The sequence below is a fragment of the Cottoperca gobio genome, chromosome 10 (genome assembly GCF_900634415.1).
Source record: "Cottoperca gobio chromosome 10, fCotGob3.1, whole genome shotgun sequence".
Taxonomy (NCBI): domain Eukaryota; kingdom Metazoa; phylum Chordata; class Actinopteri; order Perciformes; family Bovichtidae; genus Cottoperca; species Cottoperca gobio.
In genome coordinates, this window is record NC_041364.1 from 12,204,325 (window position 1) to 12,231,321 (window position 26,997).

Below are 26,997 nucleotides of genomic sequence, written 5' to 3' on the forward strand. Positions count from 1 at the left end.
TACGTTTCTCCCGCACCGGCGGCGTGTCCACGCATTAACCGCGCGCGGTGTCATTATTGAACACGCAGTCAGGTGTCGCGCTTCTATCACGCTACCGGCGACGCCCGCCCCGGCGTTTCTTCCCTCCCCACACAGGCAACGAAACAGTTTTATATATATATATATATATTTATTTTACTCATGTGTATGAAATGTGAACGGATGACGTCGCGCGTGCACTCAAGTGTTTGTGTGTGTGTATGTGGGCGTGGAGGAAAATGTCAACGTGCGGCGCGAGAGGAGGAGAAGCTTTGAGCTGAATCCAGTCTGTAGCTAGAGGATAGTGTCAGTGGTGGAAATACAACTTCAGCGCTGGGAAATGTGTGTGATATATCTGAGGAATAAAGTTGTAAACCGTCGCCGGGTGCAGTTATCTGGTCTCGGCATCTTTTAAGAGCTGGAGGTGTTTTAGTTCAGCTCCCCACACACACGCCGAAGCTCAGCCTCCCTTCCTGGATGTGAAGCAAATTAGGCAGTAACGTTTCAACATCTTGTGACCACCGGACCTCCATTTCAGGTAAGTTTGCTCGGTCTGTTATGTTAAAACAACTCATTGTAGACTCTGACTGGCGGTTAGCTGCTGAGACATATGTCCAACATCCGTGTTTCATCTGCTAACGGAGCAGAAACGACCACCGGACTGGCTTCATCATATCTGGGTCTCGACGTGAGTTTTGGGCTACCAACAGTAACTGCCAAGCCTCATATCGACCCAGACAGGGATGTGAATTGTGTCTGCATTGTGTGACGTCCCTGGTCTCTGGCCGACTCTGCCAGCTAGCCAAAGAGGAAGTATGAAGCGTGATGATAACGTTTCCCGACACGAGTGATTAATGTACAACTTATTTTACTGTCCTCCTGATACGTTATCTCAGCCGTTACACTACTGACGTTTCTCACCGTGTTCTGCCCGGTATAAGGGAGGCCCCTGGTGGAATATGGACCATATTAGAGCAGCACGGTGGAAATGTTACATGGCAGTGCTTCACACAGAAACATCGATAAATTAACAGCCTGAGAGTGCAAGGACGTCCGACCTCTGTGGCTGGAGGATGCTGCAGCAGCTCCCCCATGCATGCATGCATGTCGCCGTGGGGTGTGGTTGGCACGCCGGACAGTCGGCAGCAGTGTAAAAGCGCTCCCTCCAGCAGCACTCTACCCTATAATCTCCAATTTGACAGCTCATTAGATAGCTGGCCACATCGCAATTACCCATCCCCAACATATCCACCATATCCCTTTTACCACACCAGTCCACTGCCATGCATGTACTCTGCCCATCAGGCTATGTTTACCGGCGGGGTCAGACTGTCATAACAGCTCTGCTGCTGTTGCAGGCTGCTCCAGAGGCTCGTAAATCTGCCCCAGTGGACAGCCGACATGTGTTGCACACTCACTTCTGTTTGATCAGCCTGCTCAGGCCATGCTGTAAAAACTATGATGCATGCTGTGCTCATATGTGTATGTATGTGTTGTTTTAACTGATCTTCATGCAGGCTCTGTGACAACTCTAATTATTATTGTGACAGCAAGATAGGATCACTGTCTACTCTTATTCATGAATATTTAAGGTTATGTTTTCACCCTGACCTCAACCTGTCAGTCTACTCTAGGTTAGGTATAACCTTAATAAATGCTGACATTCACCCGGACTCGTGTTTACATCCCCTATATTTATCCTCATCCCATGCCTTTATCCACACTTCTCTCTAATTTAATTCATCCCACTCATTCTTCATTTGTAATCCTATCTCTCCCTCCATACCCCTGCTTTCCTGAGTATAACACTTTGAGTAACTGGCTTCTACAAGGATAATCCTTATGGAATATACCCACATGTGCATACCTCTCTCATTGCTCGCCCTTCCTTGAATACATTGGGTAGTTCATCCTATATTCGTAATGCAAAGAGTGGGACAGATGTCTGTACTGTGTATTCCTGTTTACGAGGTAAATAGTAACCAGCCCGTACTGATTAATGTGCTCTGTAGTCAGAGAGAGGGAGAGGCAGGGTTAATCACATTACTGACTGCACTGATCATGTCTTTCTGAGCGGGGAGAGGCTATCACCACTTCTAACATACACACTGATGCACCCATGCATACAAAAGCATACAATGCACATAGATGTACATGCACAGGCCAAACACACACCTCCAGCAATGAATGACCAGGATGAGCATGATCTAAACCCTGAGCAATAAAACTAAAAATAGCATAACTGAGTCGGTGGCATGCATGTATGTGACAGAGACACCGAGCGAGACAGAAAGAGACCTCTTGTCTATCTGTTTGGGTTGACTAGTCATTGGGGTCAGTAACTTGTAGTCATTCTGCTGGGATAGTCGTTTATAGGTCATATGCTCCACTAGTGTTGCACTTGGCTGAGTTACTCTGCTTCCTAGTAGGATCTTTACAGTGTCTTTAGAGTATCACTAGGTGTGTGTGTGTGTGTGTGTGTGTGTGTGTGTGTGTGTGTACTAGGTGTGTGTGTGTGTGTGTGTGTGTGTGTGTGTGTGTGTGTGTGTGTGTGTGTGTGTGTGTGTGTGTGTGTGTGTGTGTGTGTGTGTGTGTGTGTGTGGAGTGTGGCCAGACCTGTTCTGACAGTCTACACTCTGATACTGCTGATGCTGATATGACTACAATAACAATGTATGTGTGTTGTGTCCGTATGTAAACCTATGAGGCATTGTAAAGAATGTGCAGGATAAAAACAGGAGCATATCTCTGTCAGTACACACCCTCTCTGTAGATTTCTAACCTTCACGGAGAAGCAATGAGTCTTTGTTTCAGCTCCCATTTGCAGCTCTTTTATGTCTTTATTGGGCCTCCATGTCTCACTGAAGTCTAGTTAATGTTTGACACTATGCGAGTGTATGTGTGGTCTGTCTAGCTTCGAGGAGGTCCATCTGTGTGCAATAAGCTTGTGACTATTACAAAGACGTTTGTCTACACAACATTTAAAAAACCCTCAGGGCCCTGGTAGCTCACCTGTCTTTCTTCTGTACTATGTAATAAAACCTATAATATGCAAATTATTACATAGTTTATATCACAGACATGTAATCAAATTCTAAAAGTTAAATGTAATGCTAGATATCTACACGCTAAAATGCTACAATACATTTTTTTAGCCAGTTAAGGACAATTGTCTCATACATGACTGTTTTGTGAAGTCTAAATCACAATGTGTATGTTGCAGATGATAGTCACATCCCTTAGCAATCAGTAATTTTATACAAATTCACATCTCTCTGCAGGCTTAATTCTTCTGATGTCTATCAAGTACACATTTATTGCACAAATGCCAATACATATTTCACAATACCTGACTTGTTTTAAATAGATTACTTTATTTGTTATATACTTAATAGGAATTTTGAGAAGATATGATAATTTATAGAGCAAACAAATAATCAATTAATCAAGACACTGATCATCAAATAAATAAATAATGTAGATTTCAGTAACGGTGCCACTACATGTACCTGTCTCAAACGATCAAAACAGTCTCCAGCTGTTAAAGTAAGTTACTCTAGGCTCCTGTTGTAGGAATGTACTGCCTGACCACTGTCCACTACTGATGTTTATTATAAAAAATCTTATTACAAAGAAAAAAAAGAAACATCCTTCATGTAAATCTTCCAACTAAAAGGCAAAGCCCAGGAAAACACACCAACCAGAGCACTTGTTGTAAATGCAGGCCATGTATTTGACAGAGAGAGCAGGGATTTCCTGAGCCCGTTATGAAACTACCTGTGTGTTAGTCACACTTTGTTCAGCCCGTTTGGAAAGGATCAAGATTTCAACATCAGCCAGTCGTAGCCAGGTACCAGATAATTAAACTTATTCTTAAGCTGATGTGGAGAGACACATTTTGTTGCTGACCTTTTTTTACAGTCTCATTCTCAAGCAGGACATTAGATTAATTGTCTTTGAGTGAGGATTTCTTCACCACTTCTTTCTTGTAGTCAACTTCGAGTGATGTAGCGCCATTGTTTGTTTAAGCTGATTGTCTCAGTGCTACGTTCCCTGCATTTAAATATGCCTTGAAGGAGCCTTTTCTGTTGCTTTTACTCTTTGCAAAATATGACGTTGGATTGAATTGATGACTCATAGTACTTTTCTTCAGTTTTGAACATTGGAATATATCAGCAATGGTCGATGATTTTGAAAATGAATGAAATGATTTTATTTTTTAAACTTTTGGGCTTTCTAGTACAATGTAAGCTGGGTAAATGTTTATTTGTCGATGTGGATAAGGTTATTTAAGGTCTAACTTAAAGTAGTCAGTGTGCTGCTTGAATAACAGTATAGATTTATTGTCCTTTGAAAATTACTCAGTACACAGCTGTTAATGTCTAAACAGCTGGCAACAAAAGTGAGTACACCCCATAGTGAACATGTCCTAATTGTGCCCAATGATGTTGTTTTCCCGCCCTGGTGTCATGTGACTCGTTAGTGTTACAAGGATTCAGGTGTAAATGATAAGCAGGGCTGTTAAATTTGGTGTTTTGGGCACAATTCTCTCTGAATGCTGGACAACATGGCACCTCATGGCAAGGAACTCTCTGAGCGGCTGAAAAAAAGGATTATTGCGCTTCACAAAGATGGCCTTGGCTATAAGAAGATTGCCAACACCATGAAAATGAGTTGCAGCACAGTGGCTAAGATCATACAGCGGTTTTCCAGGACAGGTTCCACTCGGAACAGGCCTCGCCAGGGTCGACCAAAGAAGTTGAGTCCACGTGCTCAGCGTCATATCCAGAGGTTGGTTTCCAAAAATAGACGTGCGAGTGCTTCCAGCATTGCTGCAGAGGTTGCAGAAGTGGGATGTCAGCCTGTCAGTGCCCAGACCATACGCCGCACACTGCATCAAATCGGTTTGTATGGCCGTCGCCCCAGACAGAAGCCCCTTCTGAAACCGATGCATAAGAAAGCCCGCAAACAGTTTGCTGAAGACAATGAATCCAAGAACATGAGTTACTGGAACCATGTCCTGTGGTCTGATGAGACCAAAATAAACCTGTTTGGGTCAGATGGTGTCCAGCGTGTGTGGCGGCACCCTGGTGAGGAGTACCAAGACAAATGTGTTTTGCCTACAGTCAAGCATGGTGGTGGCAGCATCATGGTCTGGGGCTGCATGAGTGCTGCCGGCACTGGGGAGCTGCATTTCATTGAGGGACACATGAATTCCAATATATACTGTGACATCCTGCAGCAGAGCATGATCCCCTCTCTTCGGAAACTGGGCCGTAGGGCAGTTTTCCAACATGATAATGACCCTAAACACACCTCCAAGATGACAACGGCCTTGCTGAAGAAGCTGAAGGTTAAGGTGATGGACTGGCCAAGTATGTCTCCAGACCTAAACCCAATTGAGCACATGTGGGGCATCCTCAAGAGGAAGGTGGAGGAGTGCAAGGTGTCCAACATCCGTGCGCTCCGTGATGTCGTCGTGGAGGAGTGGAAGAAGATTCCAGAAGCAACCTGTGCAGCTCTGGTGAATTCCATGCCCAGGAGGGTTAAAGCAGTGCTAGATAACAATGGTGGTCACACAAAATATTGACACTTTGGGCACAATTTAGACATGTTCACTATGGGGTGTACTCACTTTTGTTGCCAGCTGTTTAGACATTAACAGCTGTGTACTGAGTAATTTTCAAAGGACAATAAATCTATACTGTTATTCAAGCAGCACACTGACTACTTTAAGTTATATCAAAGTTTCAGTAGGATAATGTTATCCCCTGAAAGGATATAACAGAATATTTGCAAAAATCCAAAGGGTGTACTCACTTTTGAGATATACTGTGTGTGTATATGTATATATATATATATATATATATATATATATATATATATATATATATATATATATATATATATATATATATATATATATATATATACAGGTTATTAGTAGCTCTGAACCAAAATATGTAAAGACAAATATGCATTAAAATTATTCACATCCATCAGACCACTTAAGGTATGATTTCCTATTTCTGCTGGGGAAGAGCGTTGCATCCATCCTTCCCCTATCAAGAAAAATCAGTAAAACTGTGCGCCATGCCTCTCAGCCATTTAAGCTTGGGTACAACTGGTCTCTGATAACGGCACAGGCATGCATACACATGCTTGAAGCAGTGTCAGGGTGGAAACTGTACAGAGAATATTTCTTTGTTCTTGTAAATAAAGTGTGCTCATTCCAGTACACATAGTTGTGAGTCAAGTCTATTGAGCTCGTTTTTGTTAGTATTGTGAAAAAGTCTAGTGAGTTTGTGTGAACAGATGTCAGCTGGATCTGTCCCGAGTTGCTCCGTGTAAGAGACTCGGGAAAGTGTTCTCTCTCTCTGTCTCTGTGTCTGTCTCTCTCTGTCTCTCTCTGTCTCTCTCCGTCTCTTTCTTTCTGTCTCTGTGAATAAGAGGGAGATCACTGATTGCCTCAGCTCGGTAACATCACCATGCCAGCAAGTGGGGGAGGAGGGATGTAAGAGGTGGGGGGGGAGGGTGATTGCTCTTTGCTCTACTCTGTCTCTCTCTTATAGGCCTAATCTTCTTCCATCCTGTCTCTCATTCTTTTTCTCTCACATCCCCACTGGTTCCCAACGTTTGACTGTGTGTGCTGTGTAAGAATCCATGTGGAAGAAAGCTTCCTTGCCCTCGAGCATAAATGCATTTCTGACTCTCAGTCAACCTCGGTTCCAAGATTGAACCAGATAACAAAATCATGTGTGTGTACGTGTGTTTTTTCAAATGTGCAGCCTATATACGATGATGTTGTGTGTGTGTGTTTGTGTGTTTCAAATCCACTGCGAGACTCCTCCTTCCCATCCTCCTTTGCTACGAGAGGAAGAGAGTTTTTGAGAGCAAGAGTTGCCTTGGTTACTATTGCTGCCATCTGTGTATGCTGAATGAATGTTTGGTAATGTGTGTGTAGAAAAAGATGGAGTCGCCTGCCTTTGGTCTTAATGCTTTAGGTCCCTCATTGTTGCATTATTTATTCAATAGTCAGTATAAAGAACTGTAAGTTTACTGGGTTACAATTCATTCCTGGAAGAGATTAAAGGAGTCCACTTCAGCTCAGTGAATGTGTGTCATTGTAGCAACAAATCCATTTGCCAAACACACACCTGCTAACACAACTGTCGTCTGCCTTCAGTGGGAAAGTGTTGGTTTGTGTGGAAGATATCCTCATTGGTTTCGCAATTATATTGCTTTATTGGATAAAGTGTAAGGAGTGAATAGCAGTCATCGAGTTAGCTGCCATCTCCATGCACCTGGTCCAAAGAGTCCAGACAAAATCAATCAGATATCTATTTGAAACAGTAATTTGTTTAGAAGGTGTGAAGACAAAAATAAGATAAATGAAGCGAAGGTTTCTAGATCAAAGTTTCCAAGAAAACCTCTCTTGAATTCCATTTAGTAAAGACTGTCAGTGTTCAGAGTGCTGATGTGATGTGTGATGATTAGTCTGATCTGCAGGGGGTTAAGTTGACCATAGTAATACTTGGACAGCTCTTTATTCTGCACAGTTGATGATTACATTAATAAAGGATTCATTTCTCAGTCTACTGAAAGAGAGAAGTGTCAGAGAAATGTAAGAGGCCCGGGGACCATAACTCTGGTGGTCAGACACATTTTCATGCACTATGGGGCTTCTAACTACAGTCCAGGGATTGGAATAGGATGATGATAAATGGCCCACGTGTATATGTTGGAGAGAAGAGGGTGACAGAGGAGAGTGTAAATGTTAGTCCCAAAAATAGTCTGTTTTCCCCAGGCTGTAGTGCATCATGTGGCTTGGGTCCAGTGCATCGTGCAGAGTAGTTTGGTGTAAGTCTGACTTTTTCTTTCTGTTTGTCTGTCTGTCTCAAATAGAAGCTCTCAGCAACCTCCAGCAATGATGTAGACTTGACAACGATATGATGTTGATGATGATCCTGATGCAGGGCCTCGCACGGAGGCAGAGCAGTGACTGACTCTCCTCCTTTTCGCCACGCCTGGCACTCTATGTCCGTCCTGATTGGGCAGCCAGAGTGCTATGTCCTCAACCACACCCTCTGCGGCCCCACCCCTTAAGAAGGGAAGGAAGCTGGAGAAATCGGAGGTGATGACTGACTCGGTGCCGACCACCAACGAGGAACTAAAGAGCAAACTCATGGACAGCCAGATTGAGCTGCAGCAGGAGCGGGGCAAGGTGAGGCGGAGAAAGAAGAAGGAGATGAAGAAGTGCAGGCCTTGTGTAGAAACAGGACACCAGTGACAGTGAGGTAGTCCCCTTTAAATAATCACAAAAGAAGGAGAGGGTAAATTACTTACTTATTTATGCGAGCTCAGTCACAAAGTTGAAAATGCTTTTTCACAGCAGCTAATATTCAATAAAAGCACACTTATTAAGAATGAATATGTATAAGAAGAGTTGTAATAATAGTGACACTCAGTATGAACTTATACAGAGAGCTAGTTCCACAAGTTTACTAGATTTTACTAGATTTTACTAGTTTTTTCCAGTGTCTCATTTACACGGTGTTAATGCTGCAGACATTGTCATCAGTTTACACAACATGGCCAACCAGTTTATCCATGCTTGGAAAAGCACTTAGAGTGGTTTGCCTCTCCTTTTATCTTCACATAAACTACCTCCCAGTACTCTCTCGCCGCCCTTTCTCTGCATCCGTAATGGTTGTACTCGGAGAATGGGAAATGCAATTTTATTTATATAGCCACACTTCATTACATGTAAGCCTAAAGTGCTTTATTTATATATATATGTGTAGTATGTATGTATGTATGTAGTATGTATGTAATGTATGTATTGTAGGTGATAATGATGAATATGTATATCGAGATATATAGATATATATATATATATTATCTATATCTATATATATATCTATTAGATATATATATCCTTCTAGAAAGAGAAGAAAGAAGATATTATATAAAGAAAAAAGAATATTCTCAGAGATATAGAGAAATAAAAACCATCCTACTCCTCCCTCTTTTCTAAATCTAGCTTTATTCCCTTCTCTCTCTCATCTCTCACTTATCCTCTATTCTCATCTCTATCTCCCCCCTCCCTCCGAGCATAGCGAGCGAGCGAGCGACGCGAGAAAAGAAGAAGAAAAAAAGAAGTAGGGAGAAAGAAAGAGATAGAGAGAGAGAGAGAGAGAAAAAGAAGTGATAAGAAAAGGAGAGATAAAGATATAGGAGATATTAGATAGAATATAGATTATATAGATATATAGATATATATATATATATATATAAATAAATAATATATATAAAAATATATATATAATATAATATATATATAATATATATATATTTATTTATATAATAATATATATATATATTATTATATATATTTATTATTATATATTATTATAGTATATATATATTATATATATATATATATATATATTTATATAGATGCAAGGATGGCATGTGGAGCGATAGATGTAAGAATGTCAACCGCAGTGCATAAAGTATACCATTGACAGTTACGATGGGACAAGTATACAGATTCATCAAATGGAATAATGTATCATGATAAAATGAATCTGACTAAGGAGGTGCATGCAAGCAACACTTCTTTATATAGCACACAAACCATAACTGTTCCTAATTTGAATGTTTATTGCTTCCTGTTGGGGAATAAATCATCATCGATGCTGCTCATCCCTTTTTTCTTTTCGACTGCCAGGACTTAAAGCACAAACGTGCAAATGAAGTTATCACAGTGCTGCACACATTCTGGGGACAAATGGATAAACACAGCGGCGCCCTACAATTTTTTTTTAATGGTAATTACTTGTTGATTGGATGCTAATGGTAAAATGTGTCACACTCACAGGTCTGTAAGCTCCGTGAGCGACTCCAGGAGCAGCGGCAGGCTCGGGAGCTTGAGCAGCACAAACATGCTGTGGCGCTCACTGACCTGCGCGCCAAACTCCATGAAGAAAAGCTACGTGAGAACACGGCTGCCCGTGAGACCCTGGTGCGGCAGCATGAATTTGAGCTGGCTCGGGCCATCAAGATCCGGGAGGCAGAGGTGCAGAGACTCCAGGGGCTCGTGAACGCTCTGAGAGATGGAGCCGCTGACAAGCTAAAAAATGCCCTTCTTGCAGAGGCTCGGGAGGAGGCCAGGAGAGCTTTTGATGGCGAGAGGATAAAGCTACAGCAGGAGGTAGGTTGTAGCATGTATTTAGGTGACAGTAAAGCCAAATTAAGTATGTTTTCATTAGCAGTGCAGCGTGCCAAGATGCCACCAAAATGTACTTGGTATAAAATATTTTAATAATTTGACACTTTCAGAAAGTTATTTGGCAGAAATAATTGTGTGGTGTATGATGTCACATGATGGGTATAGATTGAAGCAGATATTAAATGAAGTACTCTAATAGTATCAGTATCACTTTAAGGGTACAGTAGTGGTACTGGTATCATGATTCTTTTTTAAATGATACTCAGCCCTAATTAATCCTAATGTTGCTTTCAAACCAAGTCTAATATACTCTGCGTCTCAAAAAGTAGAGCTCAGCTGGATGTGCCTAAAACTTCTACATCTTGTCAATGCAGAAATGTAATTTGATGCACCGCACCATATTCAATGCACTTACACATCTGTGTGTGCGTGTGCGTGTGTGAGAATGTGCTGCTGAAAAACAGGAAGCAGGGTGGAAAAGCCTGTTGCCAAGCTATTGTTTCGTTGTAGCCTTTCCATACAAACAGGGCATCTATCATTACAACTGTCTAATGGGATAGGACGTGTGTTTATAAACGTGCGAGTGTCACTCTCTTTGTTGTTTTGGTGTTGTGTGTATTTATATTTTAGTGTGTATGTGTATGTTTTTTTTTAGATCCAGGAGCAGAAGACAGCCAGGAAGCAGTCTGAGGAGGCACATGCAAATGCTCTGCAGGCCGATAAAGCCAAAGCAGCAGATCTCCGCACGGCCTACCAACATCACCAGGATGAGGTGCACCGCATCAAACGGGACTGTGAGAGAGACATCCGCAGACTGGTGAGACCCCTCGCTGCTAGGAAGACTCACACTAGAAACACTACATATGGCCACTTTAGCCAGTGGCCATGTCAGTCTTTAGTCTTTATATAAAGGCTAATGAATTCAAATATTGCCTAAAGACACTGTTGATGGTATATGTGCAGCTGACTTTTATTTTACACAATATATCATTTCTCAATTATTATAAATAAGCAAACCCAACAAACATTCCCCCAACTGTCTTTAAATAAATGATGTAATGTATGTAGTTAAATCATTGTGACAGAAGTCTCTGAAACCAACACTGTTCTAACTAATGCTCAGTAAGCAAGAAGCTGATTTAAGAAATTTCGATACCACATGATGACCTACCCATCATGCCTTTTGTTGGCGAGTGTCCTGTTATGTCCATCACAACAACCTTAATTCAATTACTAAATGTGGAGCAATGAATAACAAAAAGACAGATCTTACACTGCCCTATAAACCATCTGTTATTATTCCTGTGATAGGTTAGCATTAAAAGTGTTATAGCCCTCGTCTGTCTCAACCACATTTGAATATGACCAACAGTTCATCACACACCGCATCTGTTTCCCTGCTTCTGAAGTTTATCTGTAATTGCATGAAGGTTAAAGGCTAATTGTTGTATTGTCTTAGCCTATCGTTCCATGTGGTGCTTATCTGTAAAAATGAAAGTCTGTGTACCTGCCGCTGTTACTCATTAACCCTTTTATTCACAGTGAGGCATTATTGTTAGTACAGGAATGTTTGAGCAAGGACACTTCATAATATTTGGAATGAGAGCAGTAAAAGAGTAAAACTGCTCATTGATGGAGAGCAGGCAGTGCAGGAAATACCAGCGTTAAAGAACTAAATATGGAGGGAAGTAGAATTGAAGAAGAAGAAGTTGTGTGAACGCAGAGCTAGAACAAAGCTTCATGAATTAATCACAGCGTAAGCACTATATTTTAAAACTTAAAACACGGTCTCTCCCTTATTCTGTTCTCGTGCCATTAGAGCAGCGGTTCCCAAACTTTCTGTGGCCAAGGCACACCAAAGACCAAGCCAAAATCTCAAGGCACACCTGTGTTCATATCTGGACAAAATCCCCTCTATAACACAGAGTATCACTGTTATCACTCTGTGAACATTTATTCAGTCCTTGTAAGAAGCTATTCTCCTTCACACTAGCAAAGAGCCTTTGATGTGTCACACTCTAATATTTCCCACCATGCGCAAATGGCTAAAACGGGTTCGCTTTGACAGATTTCTTTTTTTTTTTAATGACTGTTTTATATATATTTAGGCCAAAACATATAAGACCTATTGTTTCTATATTGTGAAATAAGTGTGTAGGACAAAGTACCGATAGAGTACAGTGTTTCCCTGCGCTGCGCCCCTCCCCCCCTGAAATTCAAGACGTTTAAAAATAAATAAATATATATATTCACAACTGACTTTTCACATTGAACAGGTGCTCTTTTATTAAATAAACTAAACGCTTATGTCATTTATCTCATTTATGTGCACGTTGCAGTTGCTTTGCGTATTTACATTCTCTCCTCTGCTTCATGAAGGGCGGAGCTCCGCTTCCAAACGCGCGCACACACACACACACACACACACAAAAGCCCACACACTTAGTCAGAGACAGAGCGGAGGAAAGGTAAGGAGAGAACTTCAAAAATCTGCGCCACACACAGACCTGATCCCGCCCAGGCAGCACCCCACAGGAGCAGTAAACCTAGAGGAAACACTGAAGTAAATTAAGAATAGTTCATAACCTTGTGTACAATTAAATACAATAGGTCTAATTGTTTCAAAATCCCACGGCACACCGGGATTTGTCTCACGGCTCACCATTTGGGAACCACTGCATTAGAGCATACGGCTTGTTAGACTGAACACTGAACAGTGTAGACAATGTGGGACTTACAGTATGGTTAAAAGTTACTTCACACTAAATGTAATTGTTTGCACAAAAATAAAACAGAAAAACAATGCACTATATTTCATTCATGTTTTGTGGACATTTTTAGTATTAATGTGGGCTGTAATGGGGGTTTAATTGAAAACATCACCATGTTCCTATCCATCTCTCTTTTAGATGGATGAGTTGAAGTCGAAGGACCGGGTGATGTGCGCTCTGGAGAGGGAGTTGGGGGTGCAGGCCGGCTACGCCCAGAAGCTTCAGCTACAGAAGGAAGCTCTGGATGAGCAGCTGGGTCACGTACGAGAGGCTGAGAGATACAACCATGGCAGCCCCAAGAGAGAGCTGATGCCTGGGCTGGGGGACAACCCAGACCTGATCAACAACCAGGTAAACACATTCATCTGTACATGTGCGTGAAAGCATTAATATTACGGGCACTGCAAAGCTGCAAATGCTCTACATGCATTAGACCTAAATACAGACATTAAAGTTACGTCACAGGATTTGACGAACATCAATTTTTGATGGCTGATTGTTTTATACTTTCACTGGTGATGTAGAGACTGTAGCATTTTTTTAAATTGTTGATTTGTATACAAAAAATGCAAAACATTGCATTGTAGGTGCCAAAACTGATGTTTGAAGGGTGACAAAGCCTCTAAAGTAGCATTGAAGACAAAGAAAGAACAACAGCTTTAGATCAGTTTATGGCATTAGCTGCCGTTACCCTGGCTTTAGGTATCATAGAGAAAAAGTGTAATTGATCAATCCCTGATTTTAAACGTTTTATTGGACTCAAAAAACATTGAAAATGAAATAAATAATGAAAATGTACTGCATGTGTTGTTTGTTGTTTTAGCAGGTCTCTATGGCAGGTTGACGAACCCCCAACATTTAAATTTTAAGCAAAACTCAGGGTTACCTTCAGGCATCATTCATTTATTATCGTAATATTGTATATCTGTAAATTTAGTCACACCTACTCATACAGCTCATACATTCATGAGAAGTATGTCAATATGGTGTTTATACTGCACATAGAGGCTCACAGTTTCACAGTGAAATGGTATCTCATCCTTCATCCCGTCACCTCCTCCTTCCATCCACCTCAATTACCTGTCCGCTGCCTGCATGTACTCCCTTTTTTAGTTTTTATCTTCCTCCTCCTCCTCCCCTCTCCCCTCTGCTTCCCAGGAGGTGGAGGAGCGTGACATGAGGAGGTTCCAGCTGAAGATTGCGGAGCTGCACTCGGTCATCAGGAAACTGGAGGACAGAAATGCACTACTGGCCGACGAGAGGAATGAACTAGTGAGAAACACACACGCACATACATGCAGTGATTATAGGCATGCAAATACACCAATACATATTGTTAAAGTAACAAGTACAGATATTCATACATGCCTATGAAACATTTGATTTTCTAAGCTCTGCAGCCTTGATCTGGCCTCTCCTGCTCAAACTGGAATTTTGGTGTCTCCAGAAGACTTAAGATTAAATGGTTTCCTCTCCCTGTTTCCTTCCTTTGTCCAGTTGAAGCGGGTGCGAGAGGCCGAGAGCCAGATGAAGCCCATGTTTGAGAAGAACAAGCGGCTGTCCAAGAAGAATGACGACCTCCTGCAAACGCTGCAACGCATGGAGGAGAAACTGAAGAACCTGAGCCGAGAGAGCGCTGAGATGGTGAGATGCATCCTGTATTTTACTACAACTTCTCTGTTGTTTTCTTCTTCTCTCTATAAATCCAAAGTTCAAATACTCCTAGAAAAAAAGCAGATATTTTAGTTTAAATCTGTAGATAAAGAGGGATTGTGTTACTGCACTTTGAGTGTCCCTGAGAATATATTCAAACAGGAAGCGGGACCTATTTGAGGATAAGTAAGAGATAATGTGCAGCTTCACGTCGGGGTCCTGCTCACCCTGTCGGGGTTCATTTCTCATAATGACAGGCTCGCGGCACATTATCCTGCTTATTACACAGCTACTTACTGAATTAATCAATAATGTGACACAAAACATTAATACTTTTTAAAAATTGATTTGAATAATTATTGTATTTCTACTGCGTAGCAACGGTTGGAAGTGCGGCGAAAGCAACGTAACTCTGTCGCCCTCTTAAGATTAGCAATTCACATGTCAAACTTTGAGCAGTGGACATATCCCTGCCTCTGTCGCTGTGAGCAGTCGAGATGACTAGGAAATAAAGTTCTTCCCTAAGTAGGGAATTTGAACAGATGCATACAATGAGCACAGCCCCGTAACTGTCGGCCTGTTTTCATTAGTCTTTAATCACTGCCATAGCTCATACCGTGTTCTTTAGTGTTTACTTCATGTCTGTCGTCCAGCTCTTTGTGTCTTTTAACCTCTCTGCGCTGTTTTCTTGTTCTCTTTTCTTTACCGGGACAGTTCAGCCATCATGAATCCAAAGTTTCCTGCTCTCCACTATGTTAAAAATGAATTTATATAAATAGCATTTCCTTCCCTTTTCTGATGAATTAACGGTAAACTTTTTTGGCCACAGCTGACATTGTTAAATTGACCTGACTACTATCTGAGAATTGATATGATTGGACACGGCCCTATGATCAGAGCGTCCTTAGCAAAAATTGACCAATCAGAATCGAGTATTCAACTAAGCCTCGTAATAAGCATGAAGAACTCTCTGTACAACTATAACTTGGCCCCTATCTGTCTCCCTTCATCAGAAGGAAAAAGCCGCCTCCTCTCGGCCCCCCTCACAGCCACAATCCATTCAGTCCCAGCTGAAGCGTCCAAGCTCCCTGACGGACCTGAGCCATGCCCACGAGGAACAGGAAGTTGAGTTCCTCAAGCTGCAGATTTCTGAGCAACGTGGCATCATTGACGAGCTCACGCAGGTCAGGATTTCACTCAAACCATATATTTTGTGAAGAAACAATTCATTCAAGCTCTAAAGTGGGATAAGGCGGGGCGGTGTTATGACATCTGCTGTCAGATAATACGATTTCTTCTCCCCTTCTCGGGCATTTTGCCATCACAATGTGAAACATTGGCCCGCCCTCTCTGCCTTGTGAATCCCTTTTGGATTAAGGGAATAATTTATACATTTTCTGTGGTTGTGTTTGGTGGAATGCTACACAATCTCTAATTCAGAAGAGAATGTCTCATTTATTCATATTTACCCATCTTTCCTCTGCCGTACTGTTTTCTTTACCTTCCCACCACAGCATGACTCATCACAAAGTCCCTCTTGCTTTATTCCTGTGATTATATTCAAGGCTCAACAACAAGGAATGCCCGATTGCATGGTGCAAGTAAAATGCCACGCTGGGCTAGTAAATCTAGCAACATGGAGCTGATGATGGAAGTAGCTAACGAGGCATCTCACTTTCTTCTCATCTCTGTTGAGAGTTGCACATGTGCAGTTCTAATCAGGCACTGGCGAGAAAATGACATTTCCTTAGATAAAAATGTATCAAGACAATTAACTTTAGATTAAAAATAACAATTGTAGTAATAATTTACTTCAAGTAAACTTTTGACCCGCCCGACCGGCCAATTAAAAGAACATTAACCTTGAACCCTGATATATTCTTTTGTCCACCATTACCGCTTCAACTCAATTATCAGCACAGCTTTGATTGAACTGTGTGAAGCCTTTGCAGCTCACGAGTCTCGTTTAAACATCAGATCTGAGGCTGGTCTTGATCTACTTTTTCTTTGTTTTTAGGAACGTGATCGATTGGTGATGGGTAAAAAGAACAGGAGGAAACCTCTCAAACTGTCTAAAGTAAGTGTCCATGAGTGTTTTGCAATCCAGAGGTGCGTAACTAAGCGACTACCTGATCTGTGGATGACTGAACCTTAAGTGCTGCTTTTAATTGAGTGTGTGTGCGTCTCGCTGTGCACGTTTGCGTTTAAATTGGGCTCAGGAGACAATAATGACAGGATCCCTCACAGCTGGGTGCTCACGCAGCTGCTGCATGAACCCACAGCTAGTGGAAACTTATTTATTTCCATTGTTGCTTTATTATATTTTGAGTATTTAGTAATATTGTACGATCATGTTTTAATTTATTGCAAAAAATTGCAAATCCTTCCTTTTTGCAAATCAGTTTGTGTTTTTTTTTTTTTATCTGTGCTTCCTCGTGTGTGAATGAGTGAGGGGTGAGGGGAAAGGGATAACGATATCTAAGTGGGTGAGGTAAATAATTGCTGTGATACGTGTGTTTGGGCTAATACACCAGAGATGATGTTGCTAGGTGGAAGAGTTTGTATGTCAGATACTTTCTCCCACCTCTCCGGCTGTAACCAGTTTGTCACCTTGGCGAGGTGGATACAGGGTTGGGCACAGCGGCTTGGCTCTTGGACTTGCACCTGGAAATTTGTCTCTCCTTTTTTTTTTAGTAATTCAGCAGAAGCTGAATACATGAGCTTGGAGTAGGAGTGATTTGACGTAACCGGATGCTTTTTCATTTTGTGTGGGAGTGCAACGGAAAGCAATTGTGCTTTTTGGACGTTCCTAAAGGCCTGCACAGCTCTGTGTAGTCAAAATAGGATAGACATATTTTGCGGAGATTCTTTATAGTTGTGTGTTGGTGTTTTTGGTGTAGTAGCAACATGACGGAGTACATCCTCCTCATTCTCTACTTCTCGTCCTTCATTTGCCTCTGTGCCCTAGTCTGCCTCTACTTCTCTGGTTGCCAGGAGATGACTTATAAACATGATGGTAAGGACGCTGTGGGGTTTGGAAAAGTTAATAGCAAGAAAGAAGTAAAGAAACACGCAGAGATGTGATCTGATATGTTTGGATTTACTTTTCCTGAGATCAACAGCAGAATGACAGTACCTAGTTTTGACAAGTTTTAGACAAGAAGTCGGAGAATACACTGTTACTGTATAAAGTAAAGCATAACAAAAATGTAGCAGACATGTTTGGTGGATTTAAGAGCTTTATTGAATTTCTAATAGAAATGATTTATTCTAAAATCAGTTCTGATATAATCCATATGAGGTAGGATAACTGCTTTCTATAGATGGTTAAGGTTTCTTAACAATGTGCATATCCTCTGTTCTCTTCCTCTCTGCAGAGGCATGTTGTGGAGACATATTTTGGATTTGATGAGGAGTCGATAGACTCTGAAACCTCCTCTCTGACCTCCTACAACACAGACCTCACTGACCGCACACCTGCAACTCCAGAGGAGGATTTTGAAGAGGTAAGAAAATCCTCTGTGTACGTTGAAGGAAATATTGTAAACTATATTCTATAGTTATAACAGCTGAAATATGTGTTTCAGAAATATTGAGAAAACTGACAGGACAGAAACAAGACAGAACATTAAATATATATATATTCAGAATAAGAGACGGGTTTACAAATATGTTTCGGTAAAGGTTTATTTGTGCGTTTGACCCTGTCTCTTTTTAACAAGATTTGTCGGTTGCAATCTGTAAACACATCATTCAAAGTTGGCCCCTCCTCCCTGGGTCAACAAGCATTATTTTGCTTGCCAGAGCGTGAAATACAACCTCAGATTCACACTCGTTTTGGGATTTGCAGCACTGCCGGTCATTTTCGTAGTTTCCTCTTGGATCCGTGCTTACTATCTGGCATCTGGTCACTACGTCTTTATAGAGGTTAACGCCCAGAAACGTCCCGAACGCAGACAAATTAAAAGAAAAGAGAAAATGCAAACAGAGGCCTGCAGGGTGTTTGCAGATCCAGACACCTCCACACACGTGATGACCGAGAGGGATTATTTATGTATGAGTCTTTACATTGTTTTTAGAAACTTTACTCATTTATCTTTTAATGTAAATTTTTCCTAAATGAAGAGTTTTTGCCGTGAAGAGTCAGAGCTTCGCTTCCGTCAGTTGACCAGAGAGTACCAGGCTCTCCAGCGGGCCTACGCCCTTCTCCAGGAGCAGACGGGGGGCTCTCTGGATGCTGAGAGGGAGGCCAGGGTTTGTACTATTTAACCTCTCTGTCCCGTTTAACAATCCAACAAATATTTTTCTTTACGTCTTTGCAAAGAAATATACATATGAAGAAGTCAGTCTACCGTAACTTCCAAGTCTAGTAAATGATTGAATTTATGTTTTTCAGTAATACCTTATAACGTTTTCTGTGTCTGTTCATATGGTCCCTGATGACTGATCTTCCCTCCTGCAGACACGTGAGCAGCTGCAGATTGAGCTCAGCAGCTGCCAGTCCAAGATGGGGGACCTGGAGAAGGCCCTAGTCGAGAGGGGGCAGGTAACAAAGACGAGGGATGGTGACAGGAGCTCACAGGTTCTGCTCTCACTGGCCCTCCTGCATGTCTTTCTGGCTGCTCTGCTCCTGGGCTGGCACTTTGCTGACCAGGTCTGCCGCAGAATCCTGTGATGTCACTTCCGCATGCTCTCCCGCATCCTCTATCCCTCCTTGTTGGGTTTGTTTCTTATTGAGCCTTTCTGTGAAGTCAAGCCTGGAGAGGAGACTTGAACTACTTTGATTCTTTTCAATTATGAATAGATTGATATTTTAATCCAGTATTGTCTCACCTTTTCTGAATATGAAAATACAGTTTACATTAGGGATGCACTGATGCCGATATTAGATAAAGGGGCCGAAACTTACTCAAATAGCTGAATCGGGTGATAATGGGGCCGAATCTATTCAAGCCTATGTTTATATACTTTTATTTCCTGTTTAGGTTTGAACTAATTTGTTGCTGCATTATAAAGGTTAACACTTGAATTGTAATTCCTGTTTTGAAGATTATTTACCAGCTTTGGAATCATTATTTTAACAATAAATATTAAATCACTACGTTTATATTTTTTGTTTTACAAAGTTAGGAAATAAATGTTATCTGTATCCGGACTGAAAGAGTTGGATCGGTGAATCCATAGTTTACATTGATTTCATTTATTGATTTTTAAAAAAAAACATCTTGGTTTGAGAACTAGGCCAAAAGGAGAAAAGCCTTGTAGATTAAAATGACTTCTGACATTAGGCACCTTAATTATAACCTATACTGAATATCATGAGGAACAGTGAAAATATTATGAATTCATATCACCATTTTCCTCCTCCTCCTTTGTCTCTGCACATTTCCTGCATGTTGCCTGTTCCACTGGGACTCGATCCAGCTGTTAATTTGATTTGCTGCTATGCTGTTTTTCACCTTCTGGTCCTCCTGTCACTGTTTCTCGGGATGACTGTGAACGCAGCTCTTTTGCCTGTTATCCCAGGACAAGTCTTTTATTTCACTGGATCAATAAACTTGTGCCACTGCCACCCTGTTCCTGTCCGTTTGTGTCTATGGTACATTTGCATGCGTCATTTGGAAATGCAATACATGGTCACCTTGTGGGTTTTGAGTTGGCTGATTGTGTTTTACGGCAGCTTTGTTCACCACGCACTGTCATTGGGGATGCTGTTCTTCCTTTCCTGTTCTTGCCAGTGTCATTTCTTGCTGAAGTTGTGTTTGGTTGTCATGGCAGGACTCAAAGTGGGTGGAGGAGAAGCAGTACTTGCTCAGGACCAACCAGGAACTTCACGAGAAGGTAGATTGCATTAGCCTGTTCTCACTTTATTATGGCAACATGTATACTGTGTGCATTACCGCATCCTTACAGACTTAATTTCTACTAGAGCTTGGTGTTGTTTAAAAATGTTCAGGGCTATTTCTGGTATGATACCATAGTATCATTAGTATAATTAGTATCAGACCATGGTTTTCCTTAAAAAAACAAACGAAGCAGATTGTTCATTTGGCCTGCATCTTAGCTATCTGAAAAACATTTTATTTTTAAACTATGATACTGTAACTACAGGACATTCATTATTCAGAGTATTCTTAATACTTTGTGTGTGCCTGCAGATGTGTGCGCTGCAGCAGGGGGAGTCGCGGCTGCATGCCGAGGTTCAGGACGCTCGGGATCAGAATGAGCTGCTGGAATTCAGAGTGCTTGAACTTGAAGTAAGAGACTGTACCAACGTCAAACTGTCATCAGAAGGCGACAACAACAATCTCAGTTCCAGACGCAAGACCTACATACAGTGACTAACCAGACAGACAGACGCACTGTTCACTTATACACACTTGAGTCCTCCTCTGTATGCATCTGTGTTTCGCATTGTTTTGCATGGCAGCTGTGTGCACACCCCTCCACTAAACTGGAATATTTTTTTAATGAAAGAATGTTGTGTTAAGATGAATATCATTTTTAATTGAATAAAAACATATTTAAGTTCAATATTCAATCCCATCGTTCATTTTGTCTCTCATTTTTGCATGTGTGTCCTACACTTAGTTTACATTTTCCATAAGATAAAAGCTTATGTCCATGGACAGATTAACTTTTTATTTTTTTATTCTTCTAAATTAATATTAAAGTTAGAATTGGAGATGTACCGAAAAATGTTAGATTACTGACCTGGAGGTTGAAAAACGTGTAGCAAATCTCATATCTATTGATATTGCATCTGTTTATGTAGTAGGTGTTTCTGAATGTAGGCCGAGTAGCATCTGTTTGAGTTTCAGCATGTGTTTTCAAACTCCCTATTGGTTTGGTTTCCCATTTGAATCTATGGGTTTCCACCTTCCTCATTTTGGCAGATCCTGACCATGTTTTCAGTGTCATGTAAGTAAATCCCTCATTCACTCCCTTTTCTCCCTCATTTACATTCAGTCATTCACAATCCACCACCACCAATGTTATAATGCACTATTACATGACTGCAGGACTTGTAGAAACGTTAGTTTAGCCTATGTCATGATGTTTTTATGCGCGTGTGTGTATATGATTATTAACATGGTGTGTACTTTCTTCAGGAGAGGGAGCGCAGATCACCTGCCCTCAATTTCCACATGTCTGCGTTCCCTGAGAACAGCAGCAGTGCCCTGCAGATCTACTGCCACCAGGAGGGAGTCAAGGTGATAACACGCGTACACAAGCACACTGCTTTCCAATACCCATACTACCATACTATTGAGTAGCCAGAAAAAGATTTAGTGTGGCACAATACATACTGTAGGAGCCAATTAGCACTCCTGCTATAAGTAGGAACCAATGTTTGTTGACGGCGGTGTTCCTCCGAAAGGTAAACACACACCCGGAGACACACACTTGTTTGGCTCACAATCCTTTGCGCGGGGGGATATATGATCAAGAGGGTCAAAGTTCAAGGTGCAATATTATGACGAAGTAGTATGTCCCAATTTGTGTGCAAACTGCATGATGAATCCAAAAATGGAGAAAATTCTTGATGAATTAAAGTAAATGGGGGGGCCGTGTTTAACAACTACACAACTATATCAAAGCATCCCATAACAATCTCTTACAGAACTCGTGCAGTATAAATCATAGGGTCTGCATAAACTCTCACATGCGCTACGACTACTTCAATTCATCAAGCATTTTCTCAGCTTTTGGATTCTTCGTTCACTGTGGAGTTCAAGGTAACATGGGGTGAGTAATTGATATTCATTTTGGGGGTGAAGTATTCCTTTAAGACTGCATGGCGTCAATATGATGTCTTTTTTGACCTGTGTGCAGGACGTAATCATTCCGGAGCTGATGAAGAAACTGGATATCCTGGGGGATAATGGGGTGAGTTCAGACACACTGTTGGATGTTGGATCTTATTTTAAATCTCTGGTATTCTTATCATTTCTGTTAACTCCGATTGTGTTTTCTGTAGAATCTCAGAAATGAGGAGCAGGTGGCGGTGATCCAAGCAGGGACGGTGATCTCATTGTGTGAAAAGGTGAGTGAAAGGCCTCACAGACATGTTGTGTTTTTACTGACACACAGTGGACACACATCGTCGTAACACTTTTACAATTCATTCTGAAAACGGCCACTAAATTTGAGTCATCTTTAAGTTAAATATGGATGATAATAATACAGATATCTTAGCTTCTGTGGAAGCATTAATCCCTCGTCTTTCCTCTTACGTCCCCATCCTCCCTGTGCAGTGGTTGAAGCAGATAGATAACACAGAGGTGGCCCTTACACAGAAGATGATCGACCTAGAAAATGAGAAGGTGAAAAATCAATTTACCATTAAAGTACACAATCTTCTAATGTTTTGACTCTCTGGTTACGTTTAAGGTTGCAAATATACAGGACTTGTCACTATTATATACCCTGTCCTGTATTATATATTATCACATCTTGTCACAGGAGTTGTTCAGTAAGCAGAAGGGTTTCCTCGAGGAAGAGTTGGACTACAGGAAGCAGGCCTTGGATCAGGCCTACATGGTACGGAGCCTGGAGCAGTATGACCTTGTCCCTTTTATACTAATGTTGGCCAAAGCCTCTCAAATAGACAAAGTGCACTTATTTCTATTAATTACACCGTTAACCAAGGTTGTGTACAAGCTGTCATGGTGATAAAGTGATTGAGGAATACAGGGTGCAACATTTCCATTCCAGCATGACACATAAACATTTGGAAGCCCATTAAACATCATGAGGGCAAACATCCTCTATAAAGGTAACATTTGTTGCGTTGTGTCGGGATACTGCATCTTTTACCACTGAAGTCTAAATTCTATCAACAATATAATCCACTGAATTATCATTTGGCTTCTTGTTTATTGGCCTTATGCTCTTTTGTCTTATGAGATCCTTCTCTGCAAGCACTGATCTCTTAAATTGTAGAAAATGTGAAGATATAATGCCTTTTAGGAATATCCTGTGTTAAAGTTGTGAAGTTGAAGAAAACATCTAGACAGAATGGGTTGAATAAGATTTCAATGTTAGATTTTATTTACATCAAAGATCTTAAAATATTCTCCCCTCCCACTAACTTAATTAGGTCGTACCCAGAACACTTAGGTTAACTCTCAGGTCACTCTCCATAATTCTAACCATTTGATTTGGTCAGTTTTGATGTTAGTTTGTGTTTATGGTCCCACTTTATATTGTGTTGGTGAAGCTTGCTTTTTACATGGTAACTTTGCAGGAACAGTCATCTGTAGGAGACTGAGAATGAAAAGATGATTTGTGTTGTTAAAGTTACCATGTGAAGGTCGAGCCTAAATAACCCCCACTATAAAGTGGAACAGTGTTCCTCATATCTGCCATGGTCACAGTGGTGTGCGTGTGTGTGTGTGTTTGTGTGCATATGTGTATCCGTTTGTGTGCGTGCTTCCATGTGTGTGCTTGTGCATGCCTGTGTGTGTGTGTGTGTGTGTGTTTCTGCATGTGCATGTGCCCGTCCACGTGTGTGTGTGTGTGTGTGTGTGTTTGTGTACCTGTATGTGTGTGTGGCTGGCTGTGCAGAGGATCGAGGAGTTGGAGGCCACGCTGTATAGCGCTCTGCAGCAGGAGCAGCCGGCATGCCAGGCGGTGTCCGAGTCGCTGACAGACAGGCAGAGGGAGGAGCTGAGGCTAGCCGTGGACAAGCTGCGGCGTCAGATTCTCCGGCAGAGCCGGCAGTTTGACAGTCAGATCTTAAAGGAGCGCATGGAGCTCCTACAGCAGGCCCAGCAGGTAAGGCTTAAAACAAATCGAGTCAGGTTACTAAGTCCTGCCCTCCCTCAATCTGACCCCTGGTACCTGTCTGAAACGTCTGACCCCACCAGACCTCTGGTGCGATAAGAAAGATGCAGTATCCCTGTGTTTGCAGCCTGTAACCCTATCTGAAAGTGCATATGTAGAAGTGCAAGAGTGAAAAGATGAGACAGAAGGACTTTGTGTGTGAGAGTGTTTGTGTATCATTGTGATCTGAATATTCCCACCCCCACCCCACTTCTTCAGTATCCTTCCACTCCGCAGCCCTCACATTAGTTTTACACTCATGGCTCGTAAAGTATATGTGATTCATTGAGTACATCAACAACCACTTAAAGGTTCAATGTGTAAGATATGCCAGAATTTAAACTTAAAACATTAAAACAATGACCTAACATTATCAGCAGAATGTGAACGTTAAGTCAAAGACGTCTGTGTTGTGTTGCAGAAATATCTGCTGAAAGTAGCAGTCTAACTGACCATTTCCGCGCCGTGGCAGAAACAAGAACACCACCCGCACCACCTCGCTTCGTCCTCACAGCTGCCAAGAGGCTGTTTCGCTGAGCAGCAGTCTGCAGCCCCGGGACACGGCGTAGCTTCAGTTAGCAGTTAGCTCAAGTTCAGACACAGCACGGTTCAGACTCCCTGTTGCTGCCGTTACACAGGTCCAGCAGCCCGCTGTGACTGCCGGCACTGGGGCTTGTTCTGGCTGAGTTCAAGTCTCTCCGGCCGTTGACTGAGACTCTGTCTGACGGAGGCGGCTGCAGAGTGCCGGCTCTGCCGAATCTCTCCTCCCCCGGCAGGCTGCTCTCCTGGCTACGCCGCCACTGGGAAGATGAGACTAACATGCGGGTCGTTTTCTAGTTTCTTCCCCTTTGGATTTAGTCCGATAAATAAACTAGCGTCACGTTACACGGACTACAGCCCAGGTTAACATTAGTGCCCAGTAAACACCGATGGATCAGCTCCACGTGAAGATTATCACACAGAAGTGTTTTGTGTCCGGCTCTCACAGTTTTAGCAGTTTGGTATTCTTGCCCACTGACTGACTCACAAACATTACACAGGAGTAAATGCAATACACAATATAAATCAATTAAATTACATTAGTTAATTAAATTAATATACAATAAATATACCAAACTACTACAACTACAATATGGAAGCAGTTTAGAGGTGAAATACTGCCCCCCTATTTGTTTGTAGCAGGTGGCTCGGAATTACACATTGAACCTTTAAACTTCATTTGAATCAGTTGTACTGTACTTACTAACATTGTTTACCTAATATCTAACCACTAAACACTTTAAACACATTTCAATTACACTACTCATGAGTCTCCTGGCTGACTGGAAGACTTTAAGAGCTTGTTTTTATTACCTTAATGAATGAGTATGCTGTGCTTGCTTGAATTTGGCATCAGCTCCACCAAAGATTAATTTGGAACAGATTAAATTAAAAAGCTGGTGTTTCACTTTTATTATTCCATGTTTCTCCTCATAAATGTGTATCTTTCTTTTTAAAACCCTAAACTCCCGTAAAGATGCTGTAGCTAGATAAAAGATTTAACACTAATATGTTATTCTGCAGTCAGTGAAATACGCTGCTCGGGTTTTAAGTCTCAAAGATGGCGTCACTCCCACTGTTAAATCTGCACTTCAGTTGCCATGGCAGCAGATTCTTACCCAACACAGCTACCATGGAGACAGAAGGCATGCTGGGAAAGAGGAAAAGTTGGATCCTGGTCTCATTAACTATTAAACAACTGTTTCTTTTTGCACAAATGTGATTTGCATGAGATCTAACCGTGTCTGTCTTTGCTTTGCAGAGAATTAGAGACCTGGAGAACAGGCTTGACTTGCAAAAGAGACAAATAAAGGAAATAGAGGAAAAGGTATAAATTCACATTCTATTGTTTCTTTCTAAGACTAAGATTTCTGTTGAGGCTTGTAGAGTACGTGTGAGCTGTACTGTGACTGGACAAAGATTAGCGAGAGAGAGAGAGTGAGAGAACGTGACAGAGTTGATGTACTGAACTGAGGATTTGTTTTATTTCATTAACTTCTCAACACTTTTTTTTTCTTCTTCTCTCCCTCTTTTCACTTGTGATTAAACCCTTTTTGTTTTTCCTTTTTTAGTTTTTGTTCCTCTTTTTGTTTTTCTCTTTAGCATTTATTCTTTGGCCTTAATGAAAGTGACCGTGGACCCACATCAGGTAGCCCCTTCATTTGCTGTGTCATAACAATACAGTTATAGTGTTGATAGTAACGGCAATAATGATGAGGAAATAATTAAAAAATGTTTTCTTTCTCTTAGGTGTTAAGGGGCTGTGGAGGCAAGCGAGGACGAAACAAAACCTAACTGTTTTTTATGCATTTGTAGACCGCTCACAAAAACCCCATGGCCTTTTTGATAAATGTGCACTTTTGACCCGTACCTGGAATGCAAACATATTTGAAAGTGTAATAGGTAACCAGATATACATGAGATTAAAGTGAGATTTATTTATAAATAATATTT

At 41.5% G+C, this 26,997-nt stretch overlaps 1 protein-coding gene across 1 annotated transcript; it reads left to right on the top strand.

Moving 5' to 3' along the window:
* Nucleotides 1-56: 56 nt before the first annotated feature.
* Nucleotides 57-26,840, top strand: jakmip1 (janus kinase and microtubule interacting protein 1). The gene is made up of 23 exons (XM_029441220.1): nucleotides 57-556; nucleotides 7,924-8,242; nucleotides 9,902-10,234; nucleotides 10,908-11,069; nucleotides 13,162-13,374; nucleotides 14,182-14,295; nucleotides 14,521-14,667; nucleotides 15,690-15,860; nucleotides 16,694-16,753; nucleotides 18,054-18,182; nucleotides 18,802-18,930; nucleotides 19,139-19,222; nucleotides 20,455-20,517; nucleotides 20,835-20,933; nucleotides 21,789-21,890; nucleotides 22,513-22,566; nucleotides 22,658-22,723; nucleotides 22,935-23,003; nucleotides 23,143-23,220; nucleotides 24,247-24,456; nucleotides 26,306-26,371; nucleotides 26,616-26,692; nucleotides 26,794-26,840. The coding sequence occupies exons 2-22, from the start codon at nucleotides 8,087-8,089 to the stop codon at nucleotides 26,664-26,666; spliced, it is 2,556 nt and encodes an 851-aa protein (XP_029297080.1). The 5' UTR covers nucleotides 57-556; nucleotides 7,924-8,086; the 3' UTR covers nucleotides 26,667-26,692; nucleotides 26,794-26,840.
* The last annotated feature ends 157 nt before the right edge of the window (nucleotides 26,841-26,997 follow it).

Coding starts and splice junctions, on each gene's coding strand:
- jakmip1 (XM_029441220.1), top strand. CDS start 8,087: ATGTCCTCAACCACACCCTCTGCGGCCCCACCCCTTAAGAAGGGAAGG. Junction 11,070..13,161: donor AGAGAGACATCCGCAGACTG/GTGAGACCCCTC, acceptor TCTCTCTTTTAG/ATGGATGAGTTGAAGTCGAA. Junction 21,891..22,512: donor GCCACCAGGAGGGAGTCAAG/GTGATAACACGC, acceptor ACCTGTGTGCAG/GACGTAATCATTCCGGAGCT.